The sequence below is a fragment of the Bison bison genome, unplaced genomic scaffold, assembly GCF_000754665.1.
Source record: "Bison bison bison isolate TAMUID 2011002044 unplaced genomic scaffold, Bison_UMD1.0 scf7180017864379, whole genome shotgun sequence".
Taxonomy (NCBI): Eukaryota; Metazoa; Chordata; class Mammalia; order Artiodactyla; family Bovidae; genus Bison; species Bison bison.
In genome coordinates this window covers 9,852,388-9,870,127 of record NW_011494951.1, presented here as the reverse complement: position 1 = coordinate 9,870,127, position 17,740 = coordinate 9,852,388, and the positions used below count along the sequence as shown (strand labels likewise).

The 17,740-nt window shown below is 43.1% G+C and overlaps 1 protein-coding gene across 1 annotated transcript in view; it reads left to right on the top strand.

Annotated features, from left to right (window-relative positions):
* The window catches only part of PROM1 (prominin 1), a 151,431-nt gene that overhangs the window by 84,581 nt on the left and 49,110 nt on the right, over positions 1–17,740 (top strand). The window contains exons 6-8 of the mRNA XM_010857372.1: positions 4,862–5,067; positions 15,955–16,075; positions 16,936–16,999. Of these exons, the coding sequence (XP_010855674.1) occupies positions 4,862–5,067; positions 15,955–16,075; positions 16,936–16,999 (391 nt within the window). The remainder of the gene's footprint in view (positions 1–4,861; positions 5,068–15,954; positions 16,076–16,935; positions 17,000–17,740) is intronic.

Sequence of the window (17,740 nt, the reverse complement as noted above, 5' to 3'; positions counted from 1 at the left end):
CATTCCAATCCCAAAGAAAGGCAGTGGCAAAGAATGCTCAAACTACCACACAATTGCACTCATCTCACACGCTAGTAAAGTAATGCAGAGGTGTTTAGGTCGCCATTACATACATTTATCCATTCCGTCTTGAGCTTTCAGCACGCAGGGTGTGAGCCAAGCCCTGTGCTTGTGATGCAAAATGAGCTATGCAAAGCAACCCTGTTATGGAAGGATACATTTCCCCTGGGGACCAACGGGTGTGGGCCAGCCCCTTCACACACTCTCCACCTGCTGGCTGACTGTAAACAAGGGAAACAGGGGAACATCACTGTCTCACTGCTTACTTGGGGTTTCTGCAGGGAGAACCTCTCAGCCTAGCTTGTCAGAGTGAGGCCTGCTCAATTAAAGGACAAGGTTCCTATCTTCAAGGAATGCACGGTATTGGATCATTTAGGTAGTGACTTAGGATTACCTCCCACCGATGACCTATAAGTGTCACCCACACCTCTAAAACTTTTCAGAGGAAGTTCTCCCAGCCCCCTGCCCCCTCCCACCTGCCATCTTTTATATTCTGAGCAGCACTGTCAGCAGGACTTTGAGTTTCCTTGCAACGACTTCCTGAAATGGTTTTTGTGTGGCCATGGTTCAGCTCCACTCCAGCCTCTTGGTTGATGATCCTCTAGACTCAGCTGGGCTGGATCCTCCTCATTCTTTCCATCCTCAGTTACTACGCTTCCCTGTCTTGGATGAGATGGTTGGATGGCGTCATCAACTCAATGATGAGTTTCAGCAAGCTCTGGGAGTTGGTGAGGGACAGGGAAGCCTGGCGTGCTGCAGCCCATGGGGTCGCAAAGAGTTGGACATGACTGAGCGACCGAACTGAACTTGTCTTGGCGCTTCCTCTGGGGTCAGGTGCAGGGCTTGGGACTGATTGCTGAGGCTTCAGTCCTGACCTGGCCAGAGCTACCAGTCCTGGGATATTGACTCGTGACTTTGTAAATGTCAGCTCATCAATCCAGGTGGGTTTGTGACGTTTGAAACCCAGCCTCCGTGTTTGCAAAAGTGTAAAAATGACTCTGTCCCCCCTTCATGCACAAATCACGTCCCTCTTTTTTTAAAAAAACATGGGACAGTCTCATAACTTAAGCAAATTTCTCATCATGGGAAGCTCATTACTTTGCCATGGATCGGTCCTTGACTGTCGCTGACAATCCCCCATCTCTGGACCACTGTTTAGGGATTGTTGGTCTTAGGCAATGTGGCTCCTTCTCTCTTCTCTCCATCAGCTTGTCTGATTGTGATCTGGCACCTCTCGTAAGACAGGTCCCAGACTGAGCACCTGGGAGAGACGGTGAGTGTGATGGTCACGGTCCTCGCCCTCCTGGAGCTGCAGGTCATGTGGGAGCTGTCACTCCATATGAAGGAAAGGCTGCGAAAGGGCGGTTGTAGGACCCCATGGCAGCAGGAAGGAAGAATGTACTGCCAACCCAGATGTGGTTATCAGTATAGACTTCCTGGAGGAAGCAACATCCACACTCAGACTTGAGTTTCCTCAGGAGAAGAGTGATGGAAATAATGTTCAAGCAGCGGGGAGCTCAAAGTGAGGAAGGGAGAGAGAGCACGGTGCTTTCTAGGGACTCGAGTGGCCCAGAAGAAGGGGGCAGGAAGCCAGGAGTAAGCAAGATGGGACCACGTGGGGCAGTTTGAATTAAACATGGCGGCACCCCACGGACTGCTGCTAAGCAAAAGGATACCTGGAAGGTGGAGCCTTGGGTTCTGGGGTTTGGGCAGCCCCGGACTTGGTTTTGTGGGGACCCTGAGGTCAGTATGTTACGCGTTTGTAACTTTCCCTCTCATTCCCGGGTCCGTAACTGATCAGCACGCTGATGAAGAGCCTTGCAAGAAACCCAGGTGTAAATTCAAGTGGGAGCCCTAGAACTCGACTCTCCCTGAAACACTGTTTCTCTCATAAATGCTCCTTGATATGTCCTTCTCTCTCTTGATTCTCTCTGTGCGGGATGTTAATATTCTCAGTGGCGGTTAATCACTCCAGTAACGTTTTCTGTTTTCTTGATGCATGCTGCCTGTGCTTGCACAAACTCTGCGACGGCTCTGCCTTCCTCAGCCAGAAAACGTAGTCTTGACTCTGAAGGTAACGCCCTCGCTTGCTGTTTCACGTTGCTCTGTGTAAAGCCCGCTGTGATGCTTTTGCCAAAACTCCCAGTTCCCTGTCGTCTCCCTGTGATGGTTTTTGTCTCCTTTTCGTTTCTGCCATTGCCTGCATCTTCTCTTTCAGCTCCAGCAGTCCAGGAAATAACCAACCATCTTGGCAAGCCTAAAATCTTCATCTTTTCAATGCAACCCACAAAGCCCTCCAGAAATCTTGGTATATCAGGACAATATTTAGGTCCTTGCCAGATCTCGGCCAGACTTCAGTCTAGACGTGAACTCTGGAAATGACATATCTTGTTCCAGATACTGTTCGACCCAGTATTTAGTCCTTCCTGGTGACTCAGACGGTAAAGAATCCGCCTACAGTGCCAGGTTCAATTCCTGGGTTGGGAAGATTCCCTGGAGAAGAGAATGACTACCCACTCCAGTATTCTTGCCTGGGGAATCCCAAAGACAGAGGAGCCTGGTGGGCTACAGTCCATGGGGTCACAAAGAGTAGGATACCACTGAGCAACGTTCGCTTCACTTCACTTCATTGGAAAGCTTATATAGAAAATATAAAGTTCTTATCTGGAACTAAAGATAGCGCATCTAAAACATTTCAGTATACCTTTCCTGGATTTGGGGTTCTCTGTCTCCTAGAATTCAGAAAGGATTTTAAATTCCTTTAGAAGTAGTAACAATTTTTAAAAATAGTTATAATTTAGAATACTTGCTGAGAAATGATAGCAGAATAAGTAAGAGTTGGTGTGTCTAGAGCTGGTTTTTCAATTGGCCAGTGATATGAGTCCTCAAGGGAGGGTTATATACCAGCAAGTAATGACTCTTCATGGCCCTAGTATCTGGCTTATTGTAAGGAGTATGTTTGATGAATGCATCAAAAATGCACTGTTTTTCCTTTTTATCCTTTTAACCTTATAGAATAAAGGATATCTAATGATATGGAATTAGATAATATTCAAGTGCCATATACGCCTAGTTTAATGCTCATAATAAGTATTTGCCCACAGAGTTAGCTAATATTGATTGAACATTTGCTGTGTGCTGGGCCCTTTGCTAGTTGTTTACACATTAGCTCATTTAATTATCTGTCCCTCTCAATCTGCTGACGACGTTAATCCTAATGTAACATTTCCTGCTTTAGAGAATTAAAAGCCACCTCTGCTGGGATTCAGAGCAGGTTCTCAGACTCCCAACGTCAGTGCTGTCTCACAGGGACATCACATTTGCTCATAGGAACAAGACTTGGGTTTCGTTTTCCTTTGCTCTGCTTGGCTTCAGAATGTCTTGCTCTCTAGCTGCTCCAGGAGTTGCAAACCACCAGCCTGTAGCTTTTCTGCATTCTTCCACAACGTCCTCCTATATGTAGGTACGAGTAGCTTGAGGATTGGAGGACTGCAACGAGAATGAGTGTTATCCTCCTGGTGTGTTAATTTTTACTTAGCTGGAATAAAGCCAGTCGTGCTTATGAAAACAGGTTTTGGTCATGTGATTGTGTCTAGAAATTGGGCCCATTAGGAACCTAGGGACATGTGAGATGAAGGCTGCCGAGCCCCGTCCCACTGGCCTGAAATGGGCACTTATGGAGCGTCTGCTCGTGGCAGGTACTCTCTTTGGTGCCTTATCGCTAACTGTACATGCTCTACGATGTTCACGATGACCTTACAAGGTACGTATTTTTATTCCCGGTACCTGGGTGAGGAAACTAACATGTTTGATTTGGAAAGACTGAGCTTTCCCCCCTTAAATTTAGGAATATTCCAGATTCTTCTATAATGCTGGATTTGTCATCAATTGATCCTATTCAAACTACTGTGAATCCTGAATAACTACTGCTGGCTCTGTCTTTCTGGTGAAAAACACCCTTGGTATGTGTGTGTTTAGTCGCTCAGTTGTGTCTGGCTCTTTTTGATCCCATGGCAGTACCCTTGCCAGGCCTGCTTGTCCATGGGACTTTTCTCAACAAGAATACTGGAGTGGGTTGTCATTTCCTCCTCCAGGGGATTGACCTTCCCTCCCAGGGACTGAAGCAGTGTCTCCTGCATCTCCTGCATTGCAGGCAGATTCTTTACTGCTGAGCCATCGGGGCTTATTCATTATGCAAGGAGTTCTAGCAAAATTTATCATGCCATTTAAAAACAAAGTACCTTTGAAAGTGAAAGTGGAAATGTTAATCTCTCAGTCATATCCAACTCTTTGGGGTTGAAATCAAACCATTTGCAACTTGACTTTGCATTTGGATATTTTCCTGGAAGTTGAAAGGTCTTTCCCAGAACTGACTCACTGGAAAAGACCCTGATGCTAAGAAAGATTGAAGGCAGGAGGAGAAGGGAACCAACAGAGGATGAGATGGTTGGATGGCATCACCAACTCAATGGACATGAGTTTGAGTAAACTCCGGGAATTGGTGATGGACAAGGAAGCCTGGCGTGCTGCAGTCCATGGGGTGGCAAAGAGTCGGACACGACCGAGTGACTGAACTGACTGACTGAAAGAAGGTAGCAACTGCTTGATCCCGTATTCTGACAACTCAAATCTGTGTATCCTTTGTTTCAGGAAGGATCTTCAAAATGGACACACACACACCCCCCTGAAGGTTTAACCCATGATGGCAAATAGGTTAAAAAGCATGAAATGTGTTCACTGTGGAATGTTCTCTGTGTAATTGGTGTCACAGTATGTGCTGTTTCTTTTGTTTGACTTGCAGATTATCTACTATGAGATCGGGATTATTATCTGTGCTGCCCTGGGATTGCTGTTTGTTATTCTGATGCCTCTGGTGGGCTTTTTCTTTTGTCTGTGTCGTTGCTGTAACAAGTGTGGTGGAGAAATGCACCAGCGACAGAAGAAAAGTGGTCCCTTCCTCAAGAAATACTTTACAATCTCCCTCCTGGTGATCTGTGTGTTCATAAGGCAAGTAGAACCTTGGACAAGAGCTGAGTGGCTCTGAGGCTGATGAACAATACTTGTGTTTAACTGTTAAGCACATGAGCTTGAAACAACAAGAGAATACAGAAACAGAAAAAAAAAAAAAAAAAAAAAAAAAAAAAAAAAAAAAAAACGCAAAAAACAGAAAAGAGAGAAAAAAGATGTTTGTCCCGTGCATCACTATAAACAGAAGTTGGCACTGTCATTGGGCTGCTGTAGTTTAGGTGATAAGCCAACCTCGTGGTACTTTTTTTATTTTGAAGACATCTGAATAAATTCTGGGCCTGCAGAAAGCATTCGCCTTCCAGGACAGCACTTCCTTCCTCTTAAGTAGCTCTCTCAAGACAGGGGCCATGCGGGATGGCAGAGCAAGCATTTACTAGCTTATCTTTATGTCCCAAGGGATCTTTTTTAAAAAAGTTAGTTTTGTTTTTTTTTAAATTGAAGATCAGTTGATTTACAGTATGTTACTTTCAGATGTATAGCACGTGATTCAGTTATACGTATATATATGTGTGTGTGTGTACATATATATATACACACATATATATATTCCTTTTCAGGTTCTTTTCTTTTAAACATCATTAAAAATATTGAGTATAACACCCTGTGCCCTCCAGATGGGTAGCGTCCTTGAATTGGGAGATTAGAATATTGTTGGATGGAATTAGCTTCCTAATCATATAACCAGTTTTCTTGATTTTTACAATTATGCTGGAACCCTGCCTTTTTTTTTTTTAAACTTTGTTCAATGTAGATTCTCATTGTGAGAAAGAAATCTGTTCACTATACCTCTTTCCCCACTGAAAACGATAATTACACTTGCAGTCACAGCTTCTTGAGAGAATGATCTCCAAAACTGTGATTCAGAGTAGGGAATGAGTGTGTGGACATGGGGCTGGGCTTGGGATGCACTGGGAGGTTGAGATTGGCGTATGTGCACTGCCACGTGTAAAACAGAGAGTGGAGACCTGCTGGACAGCACAGAGAGCCCAGCTTGGTGCTCTGTGACGGCCGAGAGCATTAGGATGCGTGTGGGGGTGGGAAAGAGGGCCAGGAGGGAGGGGAGACGCGTATACACGTGGCTGATTCACTTCATTGTATGGCAGAAACTAACACGACATGGTGAAACAACTATACCCCAGTTTAATAAAACATAGCATCGAGACTATTACTGAGTTAAAAATAAATAACACATACATAAATCTAGAAATCTAGCTCCTTTAGGGACTTCTCTGGTGGTCCAGTAGTTAAGACTCTGTGCTTGCAATGAAGGGGTTGTGGGTTCGATCCCTGGTCAGGGAACTTAAGATCCCACATGCTGTGCATGAAGTGTGGCCAAAAAAATAAAATAAAATTCAATAAACTAAAAAAAAATGTAGCTCCTATAGTGTACCACATTCTCTAAACATTTCCTTCAGTGTTTTGCATGGTAATCTGGAGGCAGGTGCCCGTACCCTAGTGATGCATTACCCAGTTATAGAATGTGCATATTTCTGGTTCTGTCTGTGTTCTTCCTTTTGGAAATAATATGGCCCCCCTCTCGTGAAGCCTGGAGCACACTTCATAATTTAGGTTGTTTCTCTGGCAGCCCCTGCTGCTGCCAGAAATTTTCAGTGGACTGACGGATCCTAAGGACACTGCTTTTAAGATGAGGACAATTGTTGTGTAGTAGCTAATTTGTGTCCGACTCTTTTGTGACCCCATGGATTGTAGACCTCCAGGCCCCTCTGTCCATGGGGTTTCTTGAGCCCAAATCAGATCCCTCCCAGAGGAGTGTGCTTCATGATCTTGGCACCCTGGTGGTGATATTTAGGCATCTTTCCACATTCTCTCTGGAGAAGGCAATGGCAACCCACTCCAGTACTCTTGCCTGGAGGATCCCAGGGATGGGGGAGCCTGGTGGGCTGCCATCTATGGGGTCGCACCGAGTCAGACACGACTGAAGCGACTTAGTAGCAGCAGCAGCAGCCACATTCCCTCATCCATTCAACAAGCGTGTCATATCCAGAAATAGTGCCTATGACATGAGTGATGCTGAGTTTCAGGGAGTCCCAGAGACAGTGAGGAGTGGCGAGTCCCATCCTCCTGGATGTGTCTGCAAGCGTCACAGTTGCTCGATAGCCGGGAGAAAGATTTTTCAGGTTTTGCTAAAGAACTGATATTGGGCAATTTAAGCAGAAAACAGACATTAAATAGAACAATTTAAAGTTCCAAAGTTCTGGCTGCAAACAAAAGAAGAAAAGTTCTTAAAGTGTGGCCATATGTGGAGGCACGGAGAGAGGTACTATTTGGGGAACTAAAGTTCCCCAGCTAATTTCATGCACCCTGGTTGACAAGCAGGGAGTTTGTGTGTGCGTTTTGTCTGCAAGGCAGGGTTGTGGGTTCCTCTCTGTTTCTCTCTTTCCTGTTTCCCTGTGTGTCTGTGCCTCTGCCTCTTGGTTTGTAATTTGAATCTGACTGCTTCTGGACACTGAATTCTGAAAGGCAGCCTAAGGTTGGGGTGATGGTAATTCCAGATGTCCCCAGTCTCTCTGCTTTGTGTTTGAAGTATTTTCAGGAATGTGCAGACCCAAAAGCTAGGGGAGTAGCTACCAGAGGAATGTCAGTTACAGCCCAAGACAAGTCAGACCCTGTGCATTTCCTTGAAGCCTGAAACTTACATCCTTCATTCATCCAGAGTCTTGAACTGTGCTATCTCTTCCTCTCTGCACACCCCTGGACATCAAAGATGAGGTTCAGGTGACAAAGTGTCTTTGGAAAATACTTGTCCTTGGGGCTTCTTGTTAGCACGGTTACCTAATAGTTTCACTTCATATAGATACATGTATTGTAAAGACATATAAATGTTAAAGCTTCAGTGCAGCAATAAGCTTGGCTTTCATTTTATATAAAATGAATGCTACATAAATTTTTTTATTCTTGAGAACTCAGACTCATCAAACACATTTAGATGAGTTTTTTTTTTTTTCTTGAGTGTATTTTAGTTTAGAAAATCATTTTAAAAAATACTTCTGTGATTCTATAATCTGCTATACATTCAGTGAAGATATTTTCCCCACTCAAGTAAAACTTATAATTGAATATCATAATTTTAAATTCAATATAGTTAAACCAGAGTGGACCCGCTCTTTGAGGCTGTGACAAATTTTAAACTAATTTATTTCACATAATACATTGAATTTATATACAAATTACAAATAGGTCAAAATAAGATGAGTATTGAGATTGTTTTGTTTACTTTAAATTCAGACTAGAAGCTTAAACTTCTTTACTTTGAATTTTAAAATTTAAATAGTGATTTTTAAGTCCTCCTTTTAGAACACCTACTTGGTTGCAAGTTTCTTCAACATCATGAGTTGTTTTAAATGTTTGCAAGTAATCAAAACTAGCCAAGAAGATTAAAAACCAGAGGAAAACAGAAATATCCATACTATGACTAGATAAAAACGAGGAGAAACTAGGTCCACAAAATCAGAAGAGGAGATAAAATAAGAGAAGAAGGAGTGTCCACAAAATCATGAGGCAGAAGGAGAAAGAAAAAGAGGTGTTAGCATATGCTTCCAAAGACCTCGGTGGAGATTGAATACCACTGGTATTTAATCTTTGTATGTGATTTTTTTTTTTTAAAGTCCTTTCAGAAGCCCAGAGCAGTCCACTTGCCTTTTATCAGGTTCGGTCCCATTTTGTGGTTCTATACTAAGTGTTACATTCAAAAAGAAGTTGGTTTTTAAATGTCTTGGGTTTTTTTTAATATATATCCTATTTTGCAAAAAATTTTAAAATCTTTTCTTTCTAATTGAGAAAGGCATAGGTATCAAGGAGAAAGATCCCCTGGTATACGTGGAATGTATGTGGTCATGCTGTTTCTCCTTCTGAGCTTTTCCCAAGGCGGCTGTGGAATGTTCGAATTCTGCAGACACTGATGTATGTTTACGTAAGTCTGTTTGACCATCAGCAGTAGATTACATCGCCGCGTCTCACGGTGGACTCTTTAAGCAGATGTGTCTTGCTCCAGAAAAAAACAGGTTTTCTCTCCTTTTTTTCCTTTGCATTTATCATCACTGAATTTTTCAGAATTTCAAAAAGGTTATAAGCAACAACAAAAAGGACAGCTGTGCCTTTACTTCTCCAGCTTTCGGTTGTTGCTGAGTATACCAGTCAGCTTTTGCCAGTTACTGTGGTGAAAACTGAATCCCAGTCATTTTCAGGAAGGTGGCTGTTTTCAAAGTGAATTTTTGTTGTTGGTCTTAGGATATGATGTCAATTTCCGGGTTTGGAGGCCACAAGCTTCTAGAAAAGAAATCGAGCTAGCATGCCTGGAAAATCACGAGACTTTTTAATGAGAGGCTATTTGTTTAAGATTGAAACTGAAATTGAAAAGTTATCTTTAAAAAAGTAAGAGGTCAGTCACAGACTTAAAGCATTTATTTGGCTCTTATTGGTGAACTTCACTGTCAGTAGGAATTGGTAGAAAAAAAATTGCTACCCGTCTTAAAGGTTTAGAAACTCTAAAAACTTTTAAACATTTACTTTTAAGTGTATATGAGAGAAAAGTAGTCCATCCATGTAAAATATAGAAAGTGTCATGCTAATATATCATAAAATAAATGCCCATCTTCTGCTAAAAACTTCAAGAGATTTGTTGTACAAACTAAAAGTATGTGTTTTCTATAGCTTAAAATCTCTTTGTGGATCAGTGCCAGAGAACTATTAGTCATTTGGCTATCATTTGATTGAAATTTTATTCCCTTTATTTTATTGGCTGTCATTTTATTGAATTCATTCATTATCATTATATCCTAAGAGTTGACTGAAGGTGACACTGTTAGTCATTCAGTCATGTCTGACTCTGCGACCCCATGGATTGTAGATGCCAGGCTCATCTGTCCATGGAATTTAATTCTCCAGGCAAGGGTACTGGAGTGGATTGCCATTCTATTCTCCAGGGGATCTTCCCAACCCTGGGATCAAACCCAGATCTCCTACATTGCAGGCGGATTCTTTACTATCTGAGCCATCAGGGAAGCCCAAGAATACAGGAGTGGGTAGCCTATCCCTTCTCCAGGGGATCTTCCTGACGTAGGAATCGAACTGGGGTCTCCCACTTTGCAGGTGGATTCTTTACCAGCTGAGCTACCAGGGAAGCCCTCTTAATTCTCTGTTTCTGTTTGAATAAGAGTTATACAATTGGTTTGTGTAGTATTCAGATTTTTTTTCTTTGATTTGCTGGTAGTATTTAAAAATGGGAAATTTTTTTTAAATAGGAAATTTTATTTAGATTCCAGATTTTTGTGAATAATTGGAAGATCTGGCAAGTCTGGTCTTCTACCATCAAGGGAACACTTACTAGAGGCACAGAGAATCTCTGCCATCACCACCTCTGATCTCCCAGTTCCCCTAGTCCAGCCCATACACTTTGCCCTTCATGCTTTCTGCCTGCCTGCATAGGCATTTGAATTTGCCATCTTTAACTTAAATATAAAATTTGCAGTGAGTATGAAAATCAGCTTTGAAAGTTGGCTGAATTCTATTCCAGAATTCTGTTTAGTACAGTTTTTGAAAAATGATCCATGGCTTTCATCTTAATTAGATTCATAACTGAGTAACAGAAATGTGCCTTTAAATATGTCGGATTGAAAGTCAGCTGTTTTATTGCAATGTGTGTTTCCTGATTTATGTTTGGAGTGAAGGCATTTATTCAGTAAAGGGATAGTTTCTGCCTGGAACATTCTGCACCTATGGCTAAGCTTCTAAATGGACCAGATGAAACAAAGCCCAGTCCTTAAATCCATCTGCACCCACCTTGGACGCAAGACCCTGTGTTACCCAAGGTTGACCAAGAAGCAGTTCCCACCTCTTTTTAGGGCAGTTCAGCACAGGTGAAAATAAGGCAAAAGAGAGTATGAAGTGAGAAAAACCTGTCAGAACTTCAGGGTGAGCCTTCTGGGAGTTCAAGGCAAGGCATTCTCCTATCCAGGGGATTCAGGGAAAGTTAACAACAAAACTGTGGGTTTGTAACCATACAATGAAAGGTTCAAAGCAGTCCATCCTAAAGGAAATCAGTCCTGAATATTCATTGGAAGAACTGATGCTGAAGCTGAAATACCAATACTTTGGCCAATACTTATGGGAAGAACTGACTCACTGGAAAAGACCCTGATGCTGGCAAAGATTGAGGGCAGGAGGAGAAGGGGGTGACAGAGGGTGAGATGGTTGGATGGTGTCACTGACTCGATGGACATGAGTTTGAGCAAGCTCCGGGAGTTGGTGATGGACAGGGAGGCCTGGCATGCTGCAGTCCATGGGGTGGCAAAGACTCGGACACGACTGAGCGACTGAACTGACTGAGTGGGAGGCTGGGTGTTACAGATCATCCAGCCTGGACTTGAGCTTGCTGCTTGTTTCCCGAGTGCGCTTTGACTTATATGAAAGATGGGCCTGGAGAATGATGAATGACAGAGAACTTGGACGTGATGGGGAAGAGCAAGGGCCTCCCTTTGTGAAGTCCTCTGGTGGGCAGGGGTATCAGGTGGTGATCCTGACTGAGCACATAGAGGGGTGGAAATTTGGTGTGGCAAGAAAAGCTTCAGGAATATTACTGTAACACAACTTTTTTTTTCCTTCTGTTGACATTACTCCAAAGTTGCTGTTTTGGGCTGTTTGGCTTTATTTTGCATGAATACATCATTTATTAATAATAGCCGTTGTTGCTCTTGGAGAAGGAAATGGCAGCCCACTCCAGTATTCTTGCCTGGAAAATTCCCATAGACAGAGGAGCCTGGTGGGCCCCAGTCCATGGGGTTGCAAAGAGTCGGACATGCCTGAGCGACTGAGCATTATTGCTCTGCTGTAATTTCAGCATCATGAATACTAATGCAAACTTAAGACAGATGAAAATGGATTTGAAGGTGGTCCTCCAAGTGCCAGAGACTATTGTTAATTTCATTTTGAAAGATTATTGTCAGCATGAATGCAAATGTAAAATCCTGGAGCCCTCATGGACATGCAGTACCACTCTCCTTTGTCTCAGAAGCACTGGTCTAATGGCTTTTATGGTTTTGTGATACCACCTGATGCTCACACAAGGAAAGGCCTTTCTCGGGCTCACAGTGTGTGATGTTGGCAGTTGTGGGACCAGACCCTGAGTCGCATGTTCCTGCTCCTACGCAGTCTGCTGCACCTTGCCAACCATGAGAAATAGTTTCAGCATTCTCTTACAGACTGTTGGGGGTTAGTTTGGAAAGACCAATGCATCTGTGTAATATTGCTATGTGAAAGTATTTGTTGTTTTGAAAATTTTAATTTTTTAATTGAAGTGTAGTTGATTTACAGTATCATGTTCACTTCAGGTGTACATACAGCAGACTGACTCAATTATACACACACACACATATATGTATGTATATATACATACATATACTTATGTATAGATATAAGTATATATACACATATGATGTGTATGTGTGTGTGAACATGTGTGTGTATATATATATGAAAGTCACTCCATCATGTCTGACTCTTTGCAACCCCATAGACTGTAGCCCGCCAGACTCCCCTGTCCATAGAATTCTCCAGGCAGGATTACTGGAGTGGGTAGCCATTCCCTTCTCCTATATATATGTATGTGTGTGTGTGTGTATTTTACATTCTTTTCCCATATAGGTTATTACAACATACTAAGCTCCGGGAGTTGGTGATGGACAGGGAGGCCTGGCGTGCTGCAATTCATGGGGTCACAAAGAGTCGGACACGACTGAGCGACTGAACTGAACTGAACTGAAGCATAATTCCCTGTTATATAGTAGGTTCTTAAGTCCCTGTTGGTGATTTATTTAATATATAGTAGTGTGTATATGTTAATCCCAACCTACTAATTTACCACCCCCCTTCTTTGGTAACGGGATCAGCCTTACTTTTAGGAATGACTCATGACCGAAATGGGACAAAAAATTACTCATTTATGCAGGACTGAGAGGTGTCCTGGGGACAGTTGAGGCTTGGTGCAAAAAAGGCAGCTGGCCACCCTACTTGTTAAAATATTAACATATAATTCTTAAGATGCTGCTTTTGGTGAAGAAGCAGAAGTGTTCATATTCTGAATCAGATTTTCCCCCAAAGTTTGCATATTATTTGCAAAACTTTAGAAACATAGTTACACCTTCTATTCTATGGTTACAAACTAAGTTCATTACAAACTAACAATTTTGTTAACTTCTGCAGATAACTTCTGCAGTGCTATTATGTTTATGTAACTTTTTGCTGCCACCTATGGCTAAAGCCAACAGCGCCTTAGAGATTCAGTTCAGGTCAGTTCAGTCGCTCAGTCATGTTCGACTCTTTTAGACCCCATGAATCGCATCACGCCAGACCTCCCTATCCATCACCAACTCCCGGAGTTCACTCAAACTCATGTCCATCGAGTCGGTGATGCCATCCAGTCATCTCATCCTCTGTCGTCCCCTTCTCCTCCTGCCCCCAATCCCTCCCAGCATCAGAGTCTTTTCCAATGAGTCAACTCTTCGCATGAGGTGGCCAAAGAACTGGAGTTTCAGCTTCAGCATCATTCCTTCCAAAGAAATCCCAGGGCTGATCTCCTTCAGAATGGACTGGTTGGATCTCCTTGCAGTCCAAGGGACTCTCAAGAATCTTCTCCAAATACCACAGTTCAAAAGCATCAATTCTTCGGCGATCAGCCTTCACAGTCCTACTCTCACATCCATACATGACCACAGGAAAAACCATAGCCTTGACTAGACGGGCCTTTGTTGGCAAAGTAATGTCTCTGCTTTTCAATATGCTATCTAGGTTAGTCATAACTTTTCTTCCAAGGAGTAAGCATCTATTAATTTCTTGGCTGCAATCACCATCTGCAGTGATTTTGGCGCCCAAAAGAATAAAGTCTGACACTGTTTCCACTGTTTCCCCATCTATTTGCCATGAAGTGATGGGACCAGGTGCCATGATCTTCATTTTCTGAATGTTGAGCTTTAAGCCAACTTTTTCACTCTCCTCTTTCACCTTCATCAAGAGGCTTTTTAGTTCCTCTTCACCTTCTGCCATAAGGGTGGTGTCATGTGCATATCTGAGGTTATTGACATTTCTCCCGGAAACTTGGGGATTAGCAGTTTTAAATGTAATATTTTAATGTTTAAAAGCTTTGACACAAAAACAAACCAGCTGGTCAAATTAATTTGTCAAGAGATTGTTAGTTATTAGTCAACATTAAGAGACCTTAAAATGATAAATGTATAAAACATAGGCATATATATAAATTTTAAGACATATATAAAAATGTATAAAATAAAATGTAGACATTTTGGGTGGCTTGAAAAATATGGTTTTTATTTTCATGTAAAGCAGCTTTCATGCCAGATGTCTTGTATGTTGTATGTGTATAAAAATATTTATTTACTTATTCATTATTTGCCACCAGTTATGGTGGTCGGGCTCAGTAGTTGAGGCGGGTGGATTTAGCTGCTGTATGGCCTGTGGGATCTTAGTTCCCTGACCAGGAATCGAACTTGCGTCCCCTACACTGCAAGACGGACTCTTAACCACTAGACCACCAGGAAAGTCCCTCATGCAGTGTTTTTGAAACTCTTTATAGAAGTACATCTTACATGGAGAGAAGTGTTCATTATCATAAGCACACCTGTATGAGTTTCCATGCAGTCAATACACTTGATTACGTCATTACCAACCCCTCCCCCAAATATAACCACTGACTTTTAGCTTCATCATTTTGCTTGATTTTGTACTTTGCATAAAATGGAATGACATAAGATGTACCCTGTTATGTGCAGCTTCTCATATAACATTTTAATGCTAAAGTAATTCGTGTTTCTTTTCAACCTGGACAATGCAGTAGTTAACAAAGACAAACTAGATTAGCCAAAAACACGGGAAAGCCCAAGCCAATCTTATGATTTTAGTATTTTTCCTGATAGTCTTCTTGAGGGAAGCAGTGGTATGTATGTGGTACCTGTGTGTGTGTGTGTGTGTGTGTGCACATGTGCTGCATGGAACCTATATACATACATTCGCATCTGTACAGAAGTGTGACTGTTTTCCACACTCTGCCTTATAACCTGCGTAACTTCTGTTCTCTCAACATTGTTCTATTTATGAGATTCATACTTAACAGAACGATATATCTTTTAAAATTTATTTACTTTTAATCAGAGGACAATTGCTTTACAATATTGTGTTGGTTTCTGCCGTAATCAACATGAATCAGCCATAAGATACACGTGTCCCCTCCCTCTTGAACTTTCCTCCTCCCTCCCACCCCATTCTGCCTCTAGATTGTCTCAGAGAACCAGGCTGAGCTCCCTGCATCTACAGCGACTTCCCATTAGCTATGTGTTCATAATGTAATGCGTATGTTTCCATGCTGCTCTCTCCATTCGTCCCACCCTCTCCTTCCCCCGCTGTGTCCGTAAGTCTGTTCTCTGTGTCTGAGTCTCTATTCCTGCCCTGCAAATAGGTTCATCAGTACCGTTCTTCTAGATTCCATATATATGTTAATATATGATATTTGTTTTTCTCTTTTTGATTTACTCCACCCTGTATAACACGCTGTAGGTTCATCCACCTCACTGGAACTGACTCCAATTCAGAACAATGTGTCTTGAATTGGATATGCCTTCTCTGAGAGGGCCGAGTCCTGTTCTGGGGTGCACTTGTGGTGGTGGGTGGGTTATGGGCTGGAGGCAGGAAGGCTGCGGCAGTGGAGGGGCGGGGCTTGTGAAGGGGCGGGGCTCTTCAGGAATACCATCTCCCTCCTGGCTGCGGGGCTGTTCTGTGTCTGGTCTCCCGGCCACGGCTGGCACAGTAAATGTGTCCTCTTCTCCATCCCCTTTCCTGCAGCATCGGGATCGTCTATGGTTTTGCCGCAAATCATTACATGCGGACTAACGTGGAAGAGACTCGGAAATTGTCAGAAAGTAACTTCAACGACCTGAGAACTCTCCTGAACGTGGTGCCAGGGGTAAGGACCACAACCTGTATTTCCCCCGACGCTTTGTGTCTGAGGCCTTTTGGAGTTGCGTGTATAGTTGGAATCACATTTGAACCTGCTGAAGTCCAGGTGTTGTCTTTTAATTTTGCAGATAAAGGAATAAAGGCCTAGTCAGTGATTTTTTTTTTTCAAGAGTACAAAGTCTCATTTCAGAATTAGTGCTCTTATTTCTGGAGAAGGAAATGGCAACCCACTCCAGCATTCGTGCCTGGAGAATCCTGTGGACAGAGGTGCCTGGTAGGCTGCTGTCCATGGGGTCGCACAGAGTCAGACATGACTGAAGCGACTTAGCATGCATGCATGCATGCTCTTATTTCATTTCACTTTATTTTTTGTCTTTATTAAGGTATAACATAATACTTGTTATAGAAGTGCTTAACCATTTTGAAGATCTCATGATTTCTTTAAAAAGCAGTATCTCTGGTGTCACTGTCCTTTCTTCTTGGCAATATAATTGACCCCACATCGTTTGCTTGAAATTGCTCTGGTAATGAAACCTGTTTTATAAACACTGATTTGCTAATATTTGTATGTGTGTGTGTTCTCATTGCTCAGTCGTGTTCGACTCTTTGTGACCTCATGGTCTGTAGCCTGGCAGACTTCTCTGTCCATGGGATTTCCCAGGCAAGGATACTGGAGTGGGTTGTTATTTCCTTCTCCAGGGGATCTTCCCATCCCAGGGATTGAACCCTTGTCTCTTGGCTTGGCAGGTGGATTCTTTACCACTGAGCCACCTGGGAGTCCTGCCTAATTTTCAGATGTTAAATCTCTTTTTATTGTGGCTTGGGACCTCAAGCGGAGGTTTCATGTAACTTTTTTTTTTTTTTAAGCAAATTGACTACATACTGGACCAGTTTACCCTGCCTAAGGAGAAAACATTTGACGATCTGGACAGTGAGTAACGTTGAACGTTGCCTCCGATTTGGTTGTTTGTCTTGGCTAGGAGATACTGTAGTCATCTCCCGTAAAACATAGACTAAGAAACGAAGTATGCCGTTTCTCCAATTCCTGCCTGAACACAGGAGAAACCGAACCGTAATTCCCTGGTGTTATTGACAGTGTGTTGTTGGTGACTCAGACACTGAAACCTTGAGTTTATTGTGAAAACGCTCTTGCTTTCCTGCAGCCACGGCACTTCTGCTTCACTCCCCTCATGAGAGGAGAAGTGGGTCTCTGTCAGGTCTGCTGTTAAAGACAGAGCGGGACCCAGAGGAGCTGTGGCTTCCGGAACAGAGGGGTGGGCGGTGCTGTTTCCCGAGTGCTCAGCTGTTAGCAACCTGGGCCTCTTTTGCCCTCAAGACATCTGGTAACACCTGGAGGCAATTTTAATGTCCTGATCAGCCTCTACCTCTTCGTTGGTAGAGGCCAGGGATGTGGCTAAAAGTCCTACAAGGCAGCCCAGCAACAAAGAAGGATCCGGCTCCAGGTGTCGCTAGAGCCAGGGTTCAGTGACCCTGGTCCAGCTGGAGATGGGGGCGGGACGCGGGCAGCCAGGGATCAAGGTGAGAAGGCACACAGGTTCCCGGGGCGAAGAAACACCAAGTCTGCACTAAGTCTTCTGAGGGGCGCAGCTGGTGTGGGCACTTTGACGTGTGCCAAGAAATCGCCACATGACAGTTTCTGCCCAAGTGGGCT